A 21,382-nucleotide genomic window follows, 5' to 3' on the forward strand; every position below is an offset into this window, starting at 1 on the left:
TACATAGGTTTTATTTTGTCTTTCTTTCCTACTAGGTTTTTAAATCCTTAAAGACAAAAACATCTTATTCATGTCGCAGAGTACAAATAAGTAACCATAAATTAATTGGACATTGTGAACGCTTATACTGTCAACCACAACTAAGTTCTTACAGTCATGCTTCTCTCAAGTCTCAGTGATTTGCAGCCGAAAATTATGAAGTTGGGTGAGAGAGACCGCATAAGTATTTTTGGGCTCCAAGTTTGGGAATAGGAGCTTTCCCAAAAATGGGTGTAATCTGTTTTCTTTTTCTTTTTTCCCTGGGGACAATGCTTAGTCAGGACCTTGTATGTACTCACGTGACACTGTTTCTCTTTCTGATTGCACACTGGATCACCAATAGTTATAAGTGGAGTCTACATCATCCAGTGTGGAGAGCTCCAGACAGCCATGGGTGAACCTGATGGCCCCCCCATGTGTGTCCACTACCGATTCATAGTTTAAAGAGCTCCGGTGGTGGGAACAGGACCTGCCTCGCCCTACTGTGCTATTCCAGGCCACAGAGAATTCTAAGTGGCTCAAGTAAGTGGACTTCCACTGACCACACAGATGGACATGGCCAGTGCTTGGTGCTGGGAAAGGGGCCAGCATTTATAGCCTCCTCCTGTATAGACTCTTCCCCAATTTAGAAAACTAACAATCTTTTGATTACCAAAGAGCTGATTTTCCTGTAAGAATGTCCTTCACTAGTGAGAAAAATTCACTTATTTCTTACATTTCTACTTAATTTCTAGCTGCCTTTTACTTAACCACTTTGGAGATTTTTTTAAAGAAATTCACTAATTATTTTTTTTAATTTTTAAATAGGTCCAAAAGAAAGAGCACTCAATGTAATACGTGTAAGGTCTCACCTCTCATCCCTGCCTCTCCGTGGCCCTTCATTGTTTCTGGTAGAGCCAGAAGTCAAGGGATCTGTCAGAAAAGCAAGTGAGTGTGACTGAAATCAGCTGGAGAACAGGGCACCACAGGCGGCTGCCTACATGATGATGGAAATTACTCTGTGTTCTACCAAGTCTCCGGGGTCCAAGAAAAGGGACATATGAAGGAGATTCAGAAACGGTCAACAAAATTATAAAGGAGGTGTGAGGCTGATTTACGAGGCACATCATGTGGCCTGACTACAAACAATAACCGGGCAGAAGACTCTACGAACATCCACCAGTTTACAGGGAACATGACAGCTGGGGCGAGCAGGGGAGGGCACCGGCCTGAAGTGGGAACACTGTGGTCTCTGCTCTTATGCCTCCCCATTATTAAATACGGGGAACCCATCGCTTAAGATCTCAGTTGTCCACTTTGTCTCTACCCATTCGCCCAGCCCCAGCCCATGGACACCTTTTCCAGGCCCCCTCACTTGAGCCCTAGGGGAAGGGACATTCCTTCAGCTCGTAAAACCAGAGGTGTGGGAGGACGTGGTTTGGAAAGATGTGGAAGAAACACATGGGCTGTGACAACACAGAGAACCAGTTAGACAGACGGGAGTCCTATGGCCTTCAAGGATCCTAGTGGCCTCTGAGACCCCACAGCACGGTCCCCATGTGGTTACTCTGTGTGATGCTCAAGGATCTTCCAAGAAAGTTCTCTTCTAACCAAAGCTCATTCAGGTTTGGCTTCTGTGGCTCACAATGGAAGCACCCGTGGAGGCGTTTCTGTAGGGGGAGTGCTTGGTGCACTCATCCTGGACTTCCCTTTTCTTATCTCCAAGAAGAGTCAGCACATGCCTAAGTTACCAGCTTCTGTGCCTCCGGTCCTAGTCCCTGGAAACCTGCTCCCTCGCACCCCCCAAACTAGGTGCTCTCCCTCTTGATTTCGGGGAAGCCAGCCTCTGGTTCCTAGAACACTGAACTGCTGACACCCAAGAGCCACCACTGGGCAGGCTGAGTGGAGTCCAAGAACCTGTATCCTTTTGACACGTCCCGTTGGTTGTTGCAGCCAGATGTTGACGACATCCCTGGACCAGGTGACCCCTGAAGCCCAGCAGTGTGAAGAGTATAAGGACACCCCCAAGAAACTCGCGGATTAATGGTTCTGCATCTGACACCTCTCAAACTCGCTGGAAATTACTGGAAGCGTGTCGCAGCTGTTGCAGGTGCAGGGAACGGTGCTGAGGAAAGTGGGGTGTCCAGAGGCAAGCCCCCCTACCCCCCCCCGCACCATCTTTCCGCAGGCTGCCTAGGATTTCTTTGGCGCTGCGCAGAGGGTGTAGAGGCCAGGCGCTCCTTTTCCAAGTCTCCAGTTACATCATAGGCTTGTATGGTGTTTCTTATAACTTGTCTTCCCAAGGCTGGCGCTCTCGGAGGAGCTGAGCACGGTTTTCCCCGGGGTAGCTGCAAAGTCGTGGGGGGGGGGGGTGAGTGTCATCTCGGGAGCAGGAGCGCTGCGCGCTGTCTGAAGAGGTGACGCGCGTGTCACAGCAGCCGCCCCTTGGAAGTGGACAGCGGTGAAGAGGGGGTTCGCTGGGGCTCGGCCCGGCTCAGCCCAATCCACTCCCTGAGCTCTTGGCGGCGGCTGCTGGACCCCTCCAGCGCTCCGGGCTCTCCCTCTGCCAAGAACAGTTTCCGTCTTTCATCTGCATTTTATTGCATTTTATTGGGTTCCCACCAAACCTGTGCAACTCCGGGCGCCAGACCCAGGGAAACTCGGGATGGGCAGCTTCACAGGGGCCTCGCCGCCCGTCCAGTAACGCCCTGCCCCCTGACGGGGGTCCCTCGCCCTCCCCGCTCCTTCGCCCCCAACTCGCGAGCATCCCGCTAGGTCCCCTCGAGAACGCAGCCCTTAGCCCAAGCGGGGTGGCGGAGGCGAGCGCCGGGCGTGGGCGTGGGACCGTCCCGGGGGAAGGCGAGGCAACTTCCAGGAGGAAGCGGGCGCCTCCTCCCCGGGCCCGCTGGCCGCACCCGGCCGCTCCCCGCGCCCTGGGAAAAGTCGCGGCGGGAGCGCGGCCGGTTGTCATGGCAACGCGGCAGTGCCGCCCCGCCCGCCACCTCGGCGCGTGCTATAAAAGCCGCGGTGCCGCCGCCGACGCCCAGCCGGGCCGGGACCTGGGCCGCGCGGTGCCAAGCGAGCGAGCGCAGCTGCGAAGCCGAGCATGCGGGGCGAGCGGAGCATGAGCCTCCCGCTGCAGAAGCGGTGCCTGTGCGTGGCCTTCCTGACGCTGCAGCTGCTGGGCCAGGTAGGCGCCGCGCCCCGGGGCCGGGGTCCCCGCGCGCACCGAGCCCGCACGGCTCTGGGCGCACGCGGTGACCGGTCCTCCTCCGCCCCCGCCCCGCCCAGGCCTCAGCCGCTCCGCGCTGCCCCTCCCCGTGCCCGCGCCAGTGCCCCGCGCCGCCGCCCTCCTGCGCCCCCGGGGTGCGCGCCGTGCTGGACGCCTGCGCCTGCTGCCCGGTGTGCGCCCGCCAGCGCGGCGAGAGCTGCTCCGAGCTGGCGCCCTGCGACGGGAGCGGCGGGCTCTACTGCGACCGCAGCGCGGACCCCAGCAACCAGACGGGCATCTGCATGGGTGAGCGGCCCCCTCTCGCCTCCCCTTCTCTGCCCCCGACGTGGGTGAGCAAGTCGTGCCCAGGCAGGGTTTGGGGGCGCTCAGCCTGGGCCACCCTGGTCTGGGGGCTCCAGAAGCCAGAGGACAAACCTGCAGGCGGAGGGAGGGAGACTGCGGAGCCAGCTAATAGGCGGGAGTGGGGTAGGGCCGACCCAGGGACAGCGCTGTCTCTGCACGTTTCTAGCCCCCGGGTTTTCACACCTATAACCCTGGGCTTTGGGCTGGAGCAGCGCCACCTCTCCTGGGGGGACCCTGTGACCCCCGGCTGGGCTGCAGGCAGCCGGCCAGTCCCGCTCAAGACATTGAACCAACTGGAGACCCAGGAGGCCCTGGCAGGGAGGCTGCCACCGATGCCCACCTGGGCGGCAGATCCTTGATGATTTATTGCGTTTCTGTGCCAAGAAGCCCGCCCTGGTCCGGATCTGATCAGTTAGCCTATTCGGAGAGTATGAATTGCACTTTTTAAAAAAAGTCTAAACTATCCCAGTAGAAGACTCTGAGGTGCTTCTTGCAGTGACTTTTCCTTGGCCGGGGAGTTGTCCCATCACAGTGGGGCTTCCTTTTCGTTATAGTGGAAAAGTTTGGGGAGAGAATCTCAAAAGTAGGAAGTGAGGATATTTAGGAAGCCACTAATGAGCCGGCTCATTTCCACCGCAGTGGAGTTTACAGTGTGCCTCTTTCCCTTGCAAAGCAGCCAGGTGGGTGTGGCGGGTTTTAAGGCCCTGGGGTTCCTTCTGTGCTGGGAGGACGTCCCCCTCCCCTGGAGGCGCCCAGGAAACCGCCTCCCCCAGCCCAGCCGAGAAGGACCAGCCTTGAGCCGGGTCCCCCGGTTCTCACGAAGCCTGTTCGGTGCTTTGCGCTCTTGCTATCTCCCCGCTCTTCCCTTCGCCGGCTTCCTGGAATGTGCAGTGCTGGACGGGGACAACTGCGTGTTCGACGGAGTCATTTACCGCAGCGGGGAGAAGTTCGAGCCCAACTGCCAGTACCACTGCACCTGCCGGGACGGCCAGATTGGCTGCGTGCCCCGCTGCCAGCTGGACGTGCTGCTGCCCGGGCCCGACTGCCCGGCTCCCAGGAAAGTGGCCGTGCCTGGGGAGTGCTGTGAGAAGTGGACCTGTGGCCCCCACGAGGAGGGCCTGACCAGCCTGGCCCTTCCAGGTGAGCAGCCGCAGGCCCCGCGGGGGAGGCGGCCGCGGCCCTGCGGGAGCCTCCCACTGTCTCCTGTTGCCCTAAGGCCAGCTGCTTCGCGGCTGGAGCGCTGCAGTTTCTCCTAAGGAGAACCTGACAGACCCAGCTGCCTTTCGGTGTCTTTCCTCATTTGCTGACTGTTATCTGCACTGTAGTCCATTCAGCCCAAATGACCCTTATTAGCACTACAAAGCCAAAAGTCAGAATCCTCTTCCTCGTCTGGATTCCACATTCTCTCTCTCTCTCTCTCTCTCTCTCTCTCTCTCTCTCTCTCTCTCTCTCTCTCTCTCTCTGTCTCCTCTATCTGGACTGGAAACTCCTCGCTTGGCAGGTGTCACACAGAAACGTCATCTTTCCAGATGCCAGGAGAAGACTAAAGTGACACTTCAGGACCTGTTATTCTTTCTGTGTTATCTTATAAATTACATAGTCTAGGAGGGGGGCAGGAATCTCAAAAGGCAGTAAGGAATGCTTTGCACACCAGTTGCAGCCAGATTATTTCTGTTGGGAGCACCCCAAGTCTTTCTGAGGTCCGAAATTATCAACCCTGCTGGACACATAGGAAAACTGAGCCAAGCCATGTATATGAAGTGTCCAAATGGGACATTTTGCAAGCAGGGCTTGTGTGTGTGTGTGTGTGTGTGAGAGAGAGAGAGAGAGAGCTCTACCAACTGAAAACAAAATATTACTTCCATGACTATTTTGATTCAGCTCATTCTACTTATGCATCAAAAGTAAAATTTTAGCCTGATCGAGGTTCGGGGTTCTGCCGCAGCACTGCCAGAATCCCAGGTTGAAAGCAGTGTGCCTTGCGGAGTCGGTGGTGGTGGTGGTGGTGTGTTGTTCCGTATTCTTAGTGCCACCGAGCTTCGCGCAGACAGGTTGTCTTACGGTCGTGTGCAAAGATGGTTTCAGATCTTACCCTGTATCAGCATTGTGTTTCCTGACTGGGGTTTATGAATAAATCCGGTTCTGGGCTCTTGGAGTCCAGGGTTCAGTGAATGCAGAACTGAACGAGATCCACTTCCTATCGTTGGCTTGGGGATCACCTTCGGAGGTCCCCTGTTTTACCCAAGAGCGCCCTCTTCTCCCTCCGGTAGCCTACAGGCCGGAAGCCACGGTGGGAGTGGAGGTGTCTGACTCCAGCGTCAACTGCATCGAGCAGACCACGGAGTGGAGCGCATGCTCCAGGAGCTGCGGCATGGGCTTCTCCACCCGGGTCACCAACAGGAACCGCCAGTGTGACATGGTGAAGCAGACTCGGCTGTGCATGGTGCGGCCCTGTGAACCAGAGCCTGAGCAGCCGGCGGAGAAGGTAGGACTGGGGAGCCACCCCAGGGAAGGCAGTGGCCTGGCCTCCTTGGAGCCAGCCCTCCGGGTTCCCATGACCCCAGGTGACTCAGAGGTTAGTGCAGGCTGGGCGTTTGCTCCAGACAAAAGGCACAGCAGTTCTGGGAGCCAGGCTGAGTACCTGCTGGTTTTCCTTTTTACGGTACCATGTTTAAATATCACACAACTCACAGCAGATCCACAGGAAGGAGGATGGGGCCGGGCAACTAAAATACTTTTCCCTAATCAAGAAGGCTACAGGTCCCGTTCTGCTCTGGGGGAAGGTTGACTTCAAGTTGTAGGCGCAGCTGAATTTAGAGAGTGGGGTGTCGGGCTATAGCTTCCCTCACCTCTTAGCTTAAGTTCAGCTGGGTGAGGCAATAGGGTACAGGTTATCTCTGTCTCCCATACCCCACAATTCCCAGCACACCATCTCCTGTGAGATAAACAACACAAATAGGTATCTGGGAATGACTGTGGTTATCTGTAGCAGCTTGGTGGAAATAATACATTTACCGGCACGAAATAACACGAGCCAAATAAAACAACTCATTTCTTTCTCTTTTGCTGGAATTCTAGCAACAGAGCATGAACTCTGTGTAAAGCATGCAGATTAGAAGCTCTGATTGGTTCCTGGTGGCATCTGGAGCCTCCGTGCCATCAGACGAATGGAAACACCAGCTTGAAACATAATACAGACCTTTATACAAACCCACAGCCAAAATAGAACACCCTAGCAACTGAGGACTCACAGATCTCCACCACGGCAGGGTCACCGTTCCTGTCCTTGAGGGGACCGCCCTGTGGCTGCACAACCTGGCCTCAGAACCTGTACATCCACATGAATAAGCTGTGTGATCCCGGGCAGCATCTTCCCCTCCTAGCCTGATTTCTTCCCTTCTGTAATGGAGTCGTTAAAAGTCTCTCCCTCAAGGTCATCATGAGGATTAGGTGGCAGACTTAGCTACAAGCCAAGCATAGATTAAGTATGCTGATGACATTGATTGTCACTTCCTAAAATGGGAAATGGCATTTACTGATACACCATGAATCCTTGTGGTTCTGTTAGTTATGTCTGTGGCCACTTAGCTCTGTGGTTTCTTTTGATCCATGTTAACTTTACATTTCTTTTACTAATTTAGAAGGAATATTTATAAACACTTTCCTATAAGATGGTAGCCTGGAAGACACATCTTCACCCACCTAGGAAACGTGTATACCATAGTTGTTCATCCACATAAGCAGTCACACAGTAACACACACACACACACACACACACACACACACACACACACACACCACAGAGATGGTGCTGACTGCTGCGTTTTTATCCAGGTTGACAAGAATATATGCTAAATATGAAAATGTTAAGCATGCAAGAAAGAGAAACAAGAACCTTGGAAATATTCTTTACCAAATATTCTTTACTGAACAAGGCTTTTGCATCTTGTATCTGTGAAAAAGTATTTCTTGTAAATCGCATTCTACTTAATACTGGAAAGTGCAGATGTAGCTGTGCCTTGATGGTGTGCGTATTTCATAAAAGTTCTAGAAAGATGTTTGGAATTTACAGGGAAGCACTAGCATAGGAGTTGTGTCTTCCTTCCCGGGGATTTTTAAACCTGAGTCTGTAGTTCTTTGAGTAGTTCTGTGCCCCATCTTGGAACTTGTGAAACGTGCAGGTCTGTGAGCTCCACGGCATGAATACTAAATACAGATGACTTCAGCCAGGTTGAGAGATCTGAGTCTTCACAGACAGACATGATTCCAGTGCACACCAGGACTGGAGAGCCTCTGGTTTAGGGGGACCCTGAGTCTGGTCACCCCACCAGCGGTAGCCTGTGCCTTGGGAAGTGGGGAGTACAGAACTGCAGCAGAGTGAGAAGTGGAACAGTTCCCTGTTGACCCTCAGGGCCCAGGATCCTCGCTTCCTGTTCAATAAATTCTCTGTTTGCTTCTCTTCGTGGAAGAGAACCTTAAATCCCATCATCTTATAATTTCCTGAGGTCGTCATATAATAGAAGTGGGTTTTTCGTCAGACAAATTCAAATACTAAATGTTTTCTATCTATAAAGTTGGGTAGCTGTTCCTTCTAGGTGGGTTCCCTCTCTCTTTGTAACACCTACGAACACTTGTTGGAGTAGTCATAAAGACAGGCTTGGTTATCATCTGTTTGTCCTCCCTTTCATTCCCTTCAGGGCAAAAGATGATCCAGCCCAACTAGGCACTGTGTTCACGTTGCAGACAAAAAGGAAAAGGAACATAGGAAACAGGAAAGAATTGTCCAAAAGACAAAGGGAATCCCAGAGTCTTCTTAGTTTATCTTGTCATTGGCCACAAATTTGTCACAAGGCCATTGCAAGCCCTTAGATATTCCAGGGAAGGCACTGTCTTTAGTGACCCCATAGTCCAGAAAATTAATGTTCTTTTAGCAAAGAAGTTAAACTGAGGGATCCGAGTGGGCGTAGCAGGTTATTCCATATGCACGCAATGATCCTTCAGAAAAATGGCCATCATCCCGTACATGGCTTCTTCTCTTCTCCTGCAGAAGGGAAAAAAGTGTCTCCGCACGCAGAAGTCGCTGCAGGCCGTCCATCTGCAGTACGAGAACTGCACCAGCCTGCTGGCCTACAAGCCCAGGTTCTGCGGAGTCTGCAGTGACGGCCGCTGCTGCACCCCCCACAATACCAAGACCGTCCAGGTGGAGTTCCAGTGCTCGCCGGGGCAGACCGTCAAGAAACCAGTCATGGTCATCAGTACCTGCACCTGTCACACCAACTGTCCCAAGAACAACGAGGCTTTCCTCCAAGACCTGGAGCCGAAGAGCAGCACAGGGGAAATATAAGAAACACCCACAGCGGCAAACTCCAGCTGCTGCCGACTCACCATTGAGTGAAGAAAACTTGTCGCATCCTTCAGTCCTGTGTATTTTTGTGTGATCCTATGAGGTCACTTGTATCTGTCTTTGGTTTATTGAGAGATATTCGAACTGTAACTCGGAGTCAAGGGAAGCTCAGGATGTGGCTTAGGGATGACTTACTTGCCTGTGGTGTTTATTATCAAATGCAAAATTCCATACACTTAAGAAGCCAGATACATGACTTCCTGTGTAGACTGTAGCATGTGACACTATCCTGTTTCATGGTGCAATAGTGCCATTCTAAGATGTCGCTGTACAGAGTGACACGGTGAGGTCTAGGATCACACAGAACGTGTCTTCGCATAGATACTACCCCATGTGTGGAGGTCTGGCTTGTTGGGTCCCCACTGGGCTCCCTTTGGTACAGGCCAGCTCTATCCTTGAAGCCCAAGACCCAGGGAAGCATACGACTCTGTGTTGAGACTATCAATTGTACCAGCCGAGCGCTGGGAGACGCGCTGTCTGCAATGATCCAATGTTTGTTAACAAAGTGGACGGATGTTGGGACTTTCTCCATTTCAAATAAATTGACTCCTTTCCCCTAGAAAGAAGCACAATAGTAGACTCCCGATCCGTAAATGACGGGCCCTCGTGGCTCTCGTCCTCTCTATCCTGTAGGCGGCCAAGGCTCACTAGTTTTTTCTTTAATTCAGCAGAAGCAAATGATATCAGGAGGGATCTCCTCATCAGTACTTAAACTGAGACCCAAAGCACTTGGTTGCAACCTTTCACATGTGCTTTATGTGGAATTTTGAAAAAAAAGCAGAGGTAAGAAACAAAATCAACTTGATCGTGATGATGACAGACCACAAATTTTGTGAGTGCTTAGAACTACTTAGACATGCTCCAAACATATCCTTAGGTTATAATTATGAAAAGTCCTGAACAAGATATACATATACATACATGCACGTATCTACTAGCTCAGGCTTACAAGACAGCCTGCAAAATTAAATCTGTTCATTCCCCAGTGTTACCATATGTGTTCCATTTTTTTCTCCTTTAAAGTATTTATAAAAATATAAATTATGCATTTTGTAAAATACTCCTTTTAATGTCTCTACTTGTCAGACACAGCCCAAAAGAGCACGGTATTGTTACCCGTGTGTGACTCTGTTAACCCTTTTGTGCTTCCAAGTTTGGTATGGTTATTTACGGAAAATAAAAATCTATGAACTGAATAAAGCATCAGTCAGTGGCACTTGTGGAAAGCAAGATGGTTCGTTTGGGGCGGGCTTCTTCTTCCCCAAAGGGAAACACAAGACATCCCTTACTGATAGGTGATCACCATGGCCAGGGTTTCAGAAACTCCACACCATTAATACCACCTTCATCTAGAGCCTGATCATTTCTTCCCAGACCACCCACCAGGCATCTCTATATACTGGAATGTGAACTTCTTGTCTGGCCAGGCAAAACTTATCTCCTTGACTTCCTCATCTCATTAAAAGGCTCTCTGGCCTCCTATTTCCCAACAAACCCCATTAACACTGACTGAGTCACTCTGCTCTTGCTAGAACCATAGAGTTGCACATTCATACCCACCAGTTTTGCAGCTGCAGAGTCAACCAACCAAGGACTGCAAACAGCAGGAAAAGCAAGCATTATACTGGTCCTGATGTGTGCCATGTGGTAAAGCCTACGATGATTGCAAATGGTACCGTTTTCTAGTAATTAATCTCTAAACATAGTATGGTGCTGCTTACATAGCATGTACGGTGTATTGGATATTGCAAAGTTATTCAGAAATTACTGATGGTAAGTGGGACCCAGGAAGAAGAAGCCAGATAGCACCTCCTGTGAATCAGCAAGAGCCATGCTGGGCCTGGGAGGAGCCCATCAAGAAGAAGAAGCCAAGTAGCCCTTCCAGTAAGCTGCCCAAGCCATGAGGGCCCAACAAAAGAGAAACCAGAGATCGCCTCCTGTAAGCCTACTGAGGTGTGGCTAAGAATTAGGGCTCCCCACTCCCTACCCCTGTAAGCAACCGGCTGATTCAGGGGACAGGCTGAGTTGATAGCAACTGAGGTACAAAAAGCAACTGAATTATTGTATTTTTTGGTTGACTTTGCAGGCCTGGGGCTGGCGGTCTGAGCATCTATAGGGAAGGTGACAGTATACAGTAGGGCAAATATGGGAATTTCCTTCTTTCTTGTTTGTGAACTCCAATATTGTTCTCGCTGTTTTGTTTTGTTCCAGTGTATTGTTTTTGCTTTATTCAGCGTTCTGTCTTGATTGGTTTTATTCTTTTAGGTTTGGTTTCATTTCGCTATGTCTGATGGCATAGACAACTATTGTGAAGATAATAAAATATACTATGATAGCCACTGCTGATTTCCTACTGTCCTGCTTTGAAGTTCTGTACCAGTTTCATTGCTTTGTTTGCTTGGCTTTATTCTGTTTTGTTTTGTTGGAGTTTATTCTCTTTAAAATTAAAAAATTACAGTACAGAGAGGATTGCATAAGTTACATAAAAATCCTGCCCCATCTGGCGAAAGGGACTTGAACATCTGGAGATCCTGGCTTCACGAGGCACCCTGGACCTCATCTTCCGTGGACACGGGGGACAACTGCGTTTCCATGATGACCAGGCCACCGTCAGGGGAGTGGGAGCCACAGTTAGGAGGAGTTAAGTGTTCTGAAGTATGTGGCTGATGCAGTATAGAGCTAAGATTTTTCCACAATTTAAAGGGAAAAGCAAACTTTATTTCTCCAGCTTCACCTCTTGTGTCTGCAGCCCTTTCCATCCTTCTGTATATCTAGTTCTTATTTGTTTTTAAAAGTCAATGAAATGGGATCCTCAGAGCTGATTTGCTTGAAATGGTCATGAAGAAGTCCCGCGTGGACCGCACACTTGTGCTGTGCGCTTCATCTGCGTTGTTTAACTGGCAGAGTGACCCTGGGACATTCATGTTCTTCACGCTCCCACGTTACTAATGCGAAAGCTCTTTAACATAAAACCGGGAGATATGAACTCAAACCTTTACTGCACTTCACGATACCTCATATGTCTATGGGTCAGAAAGTATCTATCTCTACATTGTTTATCGGGGCAAAAAAAGAGGAAAAACTTAAAGATCCAACAATATAGATTTGGCTAGAAAAACCATAGTGTATACATTATGATGAACAATGACCATTAAAGCCAGAGTGTAAGAAATTATGGGTAAAAACACCCACAAAAAAGGTGTCAAGCTCTAAGAAGAGTGATCTGCTTTTGTTCAAATATCTACAAACATCAGTCGCAGGAGATCTGGTTGATGATATGCACCAAAATAATATTAGTGATGATGGCGGGTCAGACATTGTTTTTCTTTTTATGATTTCTGTACCAATTTTCTGAGAAAATAGCGTCTTTATAACCAGAACAGAAAATGACCGAATTAAGGTCATGCTCTGAGCACAGCCCCCATGAACCCTTGCTTACCCATGTGACCTTCATTTCCCCTATCAACACCCAAAATGCTAAATTCATCTATTTTATTCATGCAACATCTACTCACAGATTGCTTCTGTGAGCCTTGCATTGTTATGGATCCTAAGAACACAGCTGTGAATTAAAGAATAAGGTAAACCTTTAAATTACAACCTTTTTTTAGTATTTACACCTTGTTGAGAAAGGCAGAAAAAAGGCAGACAATAGCAAAGAGAATAAATGTCAGGGATGCATAACCTGAGGTGATATGGAGGATGTCCTGGTGGCTAGTTTAGCATCAGGTAATAGTGTATGTGTTCCTGTAAAGGTGGCACTTACTCAGAATAACAAAGAGAGAGGCCTTTGGATCAGAGGAAACAGCCAGTGCCAAAAACAAGCAAACTCTAAGCTCGCAATGCTAAGGGTGATCCACTCGGCTCTCACACTGTTTTGTAGCTGATCCTGTATGCCCTACCGCAAGCAACTCATGGTCCACACCTTGGTCTTCTTTCTGTCCTAATGTGCAGCAGGACCTCACTATAAATCTGTTAAACTCACAAATGAATAAAGGTATGAAGGGCTTGTATGTTGACCAAAGATAGAGCGTTCTTTAGAATATATGTTAGGCTTTTAAACTTTCATGTTCACTATCTGTACTCCTCACAATCCAGCATACACAAATGCACACACAGACATGCACTCTCAAAATTTCCATTACAGGCTGGGAAAATGTGGTCTGACGCACAAGTATTTGCAAAGTTCAGGACGTTCTAGTAATGCAGCAGGGAAAGCAATCTTAACTGAGTAGACAGAAATTAGGACCTGAGAAAACACAGCCGAGAGGGAGATGCCAGGCTGGGCCAGAGTACCGGGCTTGGTCTTTCCCCGCTGTAGCATGCTGGACAGGGTACACCTTGCTGAGTTTTGCTTTCCGAGCCTGTACGATGACAGGGTGACCAACAGCTCTCATCTGCATTGTCCTCGTCTTGTTGCTTCAGGTGAGGCAGGACATTTTGGTTGGAAAATCAGCTCGGTCCCAGGCAACTGGGAGGGGCTGATCACCTTAAATACTAGCTGCATGGTGATGTAAGTTACTATGTGCTCATAAGCACTGGACTGTGCCTGGGACTTACTAGGCCTGGAAATGACAGTGGTTAATAAGTGTTTAGCAGAACCAAGCATTGCGCTTCATTTTATTTAATTCATGCACAGAGGTAGACATTACTGATTCATTTTTATGGAGAAAGATAAAGACTCAAAAAAAAAAAGAGTCAGTGATCTACTCAGGACACACAAATGAAGGCACTGGGACTCAAACTCGGGGTCTGCTAAACCCGAGCCAAACAACTTTCCTTCCACAGTGCTGCGGCTACAGAGGCCAAGGATATTTTCAGCAACCAAAACAATTCCAACGGCTTTCATTTTTGTGCTATTTTCCCAAACTATAAATGTTCCCTTTTAGAAACAGCATTGCAAAGTAGTTAGACTGTCGAGATCATTCTGTGAATGTGAAATTTTGAAAGCACTGAATTCCTGGTAGAGCGATAAAGTACATTGCATTGAAAATTATCAGCAGAGAGTATTTGAGGATTTTTCTTTTATTTTTCCACACAAGGATTCAGTTAAACAACAGGGAAAGCACATTGCTGGCTCCATAAGGGGATAATTTGTCACACATATATCTGTACCTGACGGAATTATCAGGCAGGGCAGCCTTTGGTAGTGATTTCCGGGCAGTGGTTAGATTTCTCTCTAACATCTCCCTTGTGAGAACACATCGCTGTGTTTCTGGACATTTCACTCTATGGTGCTCAACAGCAGCAGTCAAATCACCGAGTCGGGGTGTCCCTTTGGCTGTGTGCTGCGGCGCTTGGTTTGAAGGTCCATTATGCTGACAATGTATTCATTCATCTTGCCCACCTCACATGGTTCTTGCAGACCTGGCCAGGCTGGCACAACCACAGAGGCTTCACAAAATTCAGTTACCACTTCAATAACACTGCTGGCACCCCATGAACTCTGAATAATGAAGAATTCTCTGCAGGCTTCCAGCTAGATGCTGTAAATTTCTGTTACACGAAGACAGCTGTTCTGGGCATAATCAGGAGGTGCAAAGGGTGAGGATGACAGCACTGTCCCAGGCTGCCTAAAGGATGCGGGTCTTTCTCCTTAGGATTAGAAAAGGAAAGTCTGAGTGTCCGCCAGGGGACTATACAAAAACAAAATATAGAGTTCCACTCAAATGGCAAGCTTCCATAGAAAGAACACGACTGTCCCCCCGCTTCCCCCTTCTCCTGGAAGGAGCCTGGAATAAACATTTTATAATCCAGGAAGAAGATGTTGCTTGGCGTTATGTTTTATGGAGCAAATCCAAAGTGCAGGCTCTGCTTATAACATAAATTCAGAAGTTTGGAAGAGGTTCCAAAGTCCTCAGCCTGGGTTAAATATGGGTCAACAAGGTCCCCATGACCCGGATTCCTCCTGATGAACCACGGCCACCCACAAAACCCTTTCGGGCCTCGGCCCAGGGGGCCCAGGCAAGTGGATGCTCTAGTTCTGCTGGAGGTTCAGTGAGACTCTGCCTGTTCACGTGGAGAGCATCCCAGTCCCCGGAAAAAAGAGGATAAAAACGACGATCTCCCCAAGTCCCATATCATGGTCATGAAGCCACTTGAAATCCAGCTTCTGTAAGGAAATTTCCTGACCAATCCCTTTTGCTCCCACTGGAGCCGAGTGCTGTCTCTTTCATGTTGAGCTAAGTCCTGAAACAGTTATGTCACCTTCAGCGCCGTGTCCCTCCCTGTGCTTCACGTCCACCTTCCTCCCCCACCAGACCCTGCTCCACGATCCCTGAGATGCCAGGTCTTCTCACTGCTGCTTCACGCGTTGCTCCTCAAACATTTCCAGCCCTGGATTTCAAACAGCTCGACACGCTCAAAACACTTGCTATCTTGAAGATCCAGCAGCAGAAACCTAACATTTCAGGACAAAGTTGGTGTGAAGCGTCATTTCTTTCATTTAAAACTTCTGGTCAATTGCCACTTCCTCTTAAGATATCCATGTGCATGTAAATACAAAATAACATCTAAAATTTCACATCAGTTAGAATATATTCAACCTTTTTCTACGCAAATCTTCAAGTGAAAAGATGTCTCAAGAAAAAAAAATGCACCATATTCACCTGGTCTCCTGCCTCTTTTCATAGGTCATATAGTCGAATTAGCAGCCATAATACAGTAATCCCAGGCTTTCGTTATGTCACTCTAGGTGGCACTGATTGTAAGATGTACCATTAATCTCTGCATCCTTCTGCCATAGACCTCAGATGCACCGTCTATTCTGAGACCCACGTCACTTCTGAAATGCAAAAGAGTTCTCAACGCTAATTTCGAATACATCAAATTTAGAAAAAAGACTTGAAAATGGGGGGAGTAAACTAACATATATCAAGCTTATTAGAATCCAGGGACTATGCAAAGTGCTTGTGTAGACCACCTCACTGACTTTGGTCCTTACAACAATCCTGGGAAGCCAGTACAGTTTCACTGCAAAACTACAGATGCGGAAAATAAAAGTTTTGGAGAAATAAATAGCTTGCAGAGGACCACAGATCTCTTATGTAGTAAAACCAAGATCTGAATCTTCACATTCTGAATTTGCAAGTTATATATGTACTACTGGCTTATATGTACTCGGGTTAGAGAAGCAAGTGGTGGCTTCTCAGAAGTGCAAAGTTTGACCATGGTGGTTTAATCCTTGCAATCCCAGCACTCTTAGCATTCTTGAGAGGCTGAGGCAGGAGGATCACAAGATCAAGCCCAGTTTGGACAACTTAGCAAAGTTTTATATAAATATATATAACTTTTTTAAAGGTCTAGAGAAGTAACTCAGTGTGAAAGCCCTAGTACTGGGGAAAAAATACAAATGGATAAATTAACTGCTACCCAACTGTGGCAAATCTATGCTCTAAATATTGGCCACCACCCGAGGAACAGCATGGACTGCAGGTGTGGAGATCATGTGCAGATCTTCATCAGAGAAAACCACTCAACTCTCAACAAAAACCCTGAGTCCAGGAACCGTCAGAAACATGCCCTGAGATTTCCCCTCCACCACAGTTAGAAGAGCGCTCTTCCCTCTGTTTGTCCACTACATCATCAGTCAGTACACACAGGGCATGTGGATCGGTACTGCATCCCAAGGACCATGCTGGGGAGGAGCCGGGAATAAACAAGACCAGTGCAGCCCTGGCCTGCATGGAGCCTCAGGCTGGCCAGGTGCCCGAACCTGTCCTTAGGCTCCACTCCCAAGGCAAGATGGTCTCCCCCTCTCCACCTTTCTCTTCTGCTCACCGTGTTAACCATGTGCCTGGAAGTAGATGCTCTTCAGGAGGGCATCACTATCTGTGTCCCCCCAAACCCCAGAGGGATTCCAGGGAAGGGAGTACCAGGGAGCTTAGTCTGAAGCAGCCCAGACTCCTGTCCACCTTGAGTCACAAACACCAGGTAGAAAAAGGGGCTCCTGTTCTTCCTGAGCACATGCCTGGAGGGGTGCAGAGCATGCAGGGGCAGGGATTCCAGAAGCCTCCCTGAGGTCCCCCATTCGTTAAGAGAAGAGCCCAACCCCAAGTCACTCCCTGCAGTCTGCTCAGAGCACCCCACGTGGCTCCTTTTCCCTCCTTGGTGGGAGGGCCCCGGTTTCACCGTGCTTGGACCCTTCTTGTGCTGTGATGTCATGGGGAAGCCTCCCTCCCCTCAACTCTGCCCTTCTAGATCCTGTTTAAGCTTAGAGACCTGCCCCAAATTCTGCCCACCAGGTTTGTCACAGCCCTTGCCAGAGCTCTTCAACCAAAGAGGAAGCGTGGGAAGCAATGGGGCAGAGCCGGGAAAACAGCCGGGTCTGAGTGCCCATGTCCCAGACTTCTGTGTCCATAAAGTGAGGGTGTCCAATCAGTAACTCTTATGGCCCCATCCATATTAACACTTACAGGTCATCACCAAGGGTTTACACTTGCAAATATCATTTTTATGACCTTATTTTTCTGATTCCAAAGTGAGTTTTAGTGTCCTAATAAAGGATTCAAACCCAGGGATGGCTTCACCTTTGTAGTGCAATGCATCACCAGCCTCCAAGAGCTCAGGGCTGTTCCTTATCACTAGTAGTCTAAAGGCTGGTTTCATTTCTTCTTCCTCCTCCTCTTCTTCCTCTTCTTCTTCCTCTTCTTTCTCTTCTCCTCTTTTCTCCTTTTCTTCTGTCTCTTCCTCTCCTTTTTCTTCTGTGTCTTCTTCTTGTTTTTCTTTTTCTCTCTTTTCCTATCCTCCTCTCTCCCCCTCTTCTTTCTCTCCTTTGTTTTCCTCTCCTTCTTCTCCTTCTTCCCTTCCTCCTACTCCTCCTCCTTCTTTGATTAAGAAACAACCAACAGACTTCATATATATTTAGGTGTCTCAAGGCACAGAATGAATATCCGTGATGAAATCAACAGTGAAGGTGTGGTAGAGGTCAGATGTGTGGTCAGTGGCTGTAATCTCAGTGTTGCACCTGGCAGGGGATCTCTGCGTGACCCTGCTCCTCTCTGCAAGGCTCTTGCCCTCACTCCAGTGAGGAATGGAGAAGTGGGGTGCTCAGTGAAAAGTAGGGGAGTCGGACTGGTAAAGTGCAAACTGGAAGTTTATATAGAGTGTGGCAAATACAGAGAAAGCAGAAATGATCTTAGCAGCAAAGGGTGCTACAAGATGGGGGACCCTGCTTGGGGTGCCAGCGAGTTCATCATAGTGTTTCACACCAATCAGAGTAAGCTGGTTTCTAAACTAGCTGTTGCACTGGTTGGTGGTCGAGGCCAATCAGGGACTTTGTTTTTTTTTTTTTTTTAAGACAATATAGTCAAACAAAACAAGACAGAATAAAACTAAACAGAACAATGAAAGTGATACAGGACTTCAAAACAGGATAACAGAAAATCAACTATGGCTACCACAATGTCTCTTGTTATCTTCAAAATAGCTGTCCATACTATCAGACATAGTAAAATCAAACAAAAACAGAATAAAACCAATCAAAACAGGACATTGAATAAAACAAAACAGTGAGAACAAGAGAGAAGGAAATCCCCCATATTTGCTATATTGCATATTGTTATCATCTTAATAGATGCTCAGACTACCAGCCTTAGGCCTACAGAGTCAATCAAATAACACACACATTAAGCTGTTGTGGTAACTCAGTCGCTACCACCTCAGCCTCTCTTCTGAACCAGCTGGTTGCTTAGCAATAGGGCATATTCTTGTCTCCCAGCTTGCAAGGGTAAATTGGCTTCTTGTTGCTCCTCCTGGGCCCCCCATGGCTTACACCGGCTCACAGGAAGGGGGAACTCAGGGCTTTTGTTTCTGGAAATGGGACAAAGTCAGCATAAGGAAACATAACACTTTCATAAGGACACAGTAGGTATGCTTTCTCAAGCACATGGTACACAGGTAAGTGTGTGACAATCTTATAATCGTGAGCCACGGATGAGCAGTACAACTGTCAGCCACAGATGCTTGTGATGAATTTCCAATGTTCGTCATCGGGTCTTATTCCGTGTTCTTCTCTGTCCCTCTGATCCACCCCCTGCACCAGCACTCTGGGAAGCTGAGGCAAGAGGATCACAAGTCATAGCCCGGCCTGAATGATGTAGTGAATTAGTGAAAACATAAATAAACGAATAAAGGTAGGATAGAGGCTGAACATGCGGCTCAGTGCAAAGGCCCTGAATTCAATCCCCAATCCCAAAAAGATTTTAAAAAATGTTCATTTAAACTGTACCTATACGTATCTTCAAAAAATGTCAGAGATGTAAAAATGTCATCCAGAATTCAGTTGTTAAAACTCTACCCCACCAATCAGCAAATCCAACTTGCAGTGCTTGCTTTGTTGAGCTATTGGGAAGGGTATAAAGCCCAATACAGACTTTACACACAGATTCATCCGTCAGACCACGTTTTTAAATGACTGACTTCAGCCAGACAACTTGTTTGTGATCCAAGTTACTAACTAGTCAGCATTCACTCAACCTATTAAAAATAATTCATCTATTTGGAAACCTGACTAATGCTTTCAAAGTGAACCCCTAAAGCATGTACCCAGGGGGAAAATGTATTTATTACCTATCACTGTTACTCCTTCAAAACTTGAGGTTGTCTAGTTCTGAGCAAATGCATCTTTTCCACCCCAATAAATTCTTATAATTTTGGATCCAGCTTGATGAAAGTTAAAACTTCAATACAAACTAGACTGATAAGTGCAGCTTATTTAACGCTCAAATTAAGATCACGAACATTAGAACAAATTAGCATCTATCTATGATTTTCTATGATCCTTGCAAATAACATAAAGCCCTAGATTTTAATAGATGGGCTTTTCCTTCACAAACAATGTACCGATTTACACATCTCTTCGATCCTACGTAAGTTAACTGTGAATTTGCAAACGTCCTAAGCAGCACTTCACATTCCCATCTGCTCTTCTAGTTTTTTGTTTTTCTCTTCTTTGATGAAGAGGAAGTATTCTATTGTACTCCAAGGAGAAAAAATACTGCACATGGAAATTACAGGCTTACTCTGAATATTACAGCAACAGCCGGGCCTTCTGATTAGTGCTATACATTATCAAGTCTGCCCTTTCTGGCTAGGTGCACATAGCTTTTTTACATGGACAGTCAACTCAGAAGCAGGTATGTGTTGTCAGACATGGAAAGCTTTCATAGCCATCAGCCAAATGTCAAGCCACTCAAGATTTCTACAGAATGAAAGGTTGTTTACAAGTTCGCCCTATTGTAGATTGCGTTTATTACAGGATTCCGTTTTAAAGGGTAGTTGATACAGCAAACTCATAAGGAATCATGTAGAATAACATCAACAGCTTTGCTTCCAAGCCTTTGCGTTTGCCTGCTTCTCTTTCCTCCTCCACATAGCAGTGTCTTGCTTCTTTTTCTCAGGACAGTAAGTCGAGGCCTTCCCTAAGGTACCGGTCCCTGAGGGGACACTGACCAGTAATGATTGCTCAGTTTGCGTACTGATGACATTTTCCTAGACTAAGCCACTAAATTGGCTTCATATTTGGCATCACATATAATCTTAAGAGGCTGAAAGCAAACACAGGGAAATAATCTGGATAATCACACGTGACAAAAAGCCTCGATCCCTCAGCAAGAGTAGTGAGAAGCCTCATGTTCAATCTGGGGTAACCTTTGTCATTACTACAAGTCGTAGGCAATGTTTTATGGGGTCATTTCACCCTCTTCTCTTCTCTACAAACTGCCAAGCAATCCTGCACACAAGTGGGCACCAACAAAGGTTAGAAGAAGAAGCAAAAGGACCAACAGAAAAAAGGACAAGATGGTTCGGTGGAAGGATGAGCTGGTAGGTAAAGGCATCACTGGATGAGAAAGATGAGCAAATAAATGAGAAATGGATTTTACAACCATCGTTCCCTGATCCTTTAAATAAAATAGGTTTTTCTCTGTAAAGTCGGGGACAGAAGTCTAGAAAGTTCCATTAACACTTACCTCATACGTTTGTCCAGAGCTATCCCAGTTTTCAGCCATCTCTTTTTATGTCTGGGCCTCAGTTTACCCTGTCCTTATTGGTGCTTGTTCCTAGCCGCACCCTGCCCTCATTTCTGATGCATGTCCCCAGGCCTGCTCGCCCCATCTGCCCCGTCCATCTTAGTGGGCGTGGCCAGCTACCCTGGCCTTGTTTGGTACCATCTGTCCCCAGCTGATGGGAACTGGATAGCTGGCTTGTGCTGTAAAACAAAAGCCAGGAAAACTGCTTATTCCCTTTGTCCTTGCCTTTATAATGAAGGGTTCTCATGTCATTGTGTATTAGATACTATCTGCGCTCAGGACCCCAGCTTTGCTCGGGATGCAGGCCACAGGTCCTTAAAGAAGACAGCAACCTCTTCAAGTCTAGGGGAAAACATG

General features: G+C 47.9%; 1 protein-coding gene across 1 annotated transcript; it reads left to right on the forward strand.

The window, feature by feature from the left end:
- Positions 1-3,045: 3,045 nt before the first annotated feature.
- On the forward strand, positions 3,046-10,212 carry Ccn3 (cellular communication network factor 3). Its single transcript, XM_003480209.5, has 5 exons — positions 3,046-3,208; positions 3,310-3,535; positions 4,484-4,732; positions 5,863-6,077; positions 8,640-10,212. Exons 1-5 carry the CDS (start codon positions 3,125-3,127, stop codon positions 8,934-8,936), a joined length of 1,071 nt encoding a protein of 356 aa, XP_003480257.1. The 5' UTR covers positions 3,046-3,124; the 3' UTR covers positions 8,937-10,212.
- Positions 10,213-21,382: the final 11,170 nt, after the last annotated feature.

Source organism: Cavia porcellus, unplaced genomic scaffold, assembly GCF_034190915.1.
Source record: "Cavia porcellus strain 051 isolate PalLab524CR breed Dunkin Hartley unplaced genomic scaffold, mCavPor4.1 scaffold_10, whole genome shotgun sequence".
NCBI lineage: Eukaryota > Metazoa > Chordata > Mammalia > Rodentia > Caviidae > Cavia > Cavia porcellus.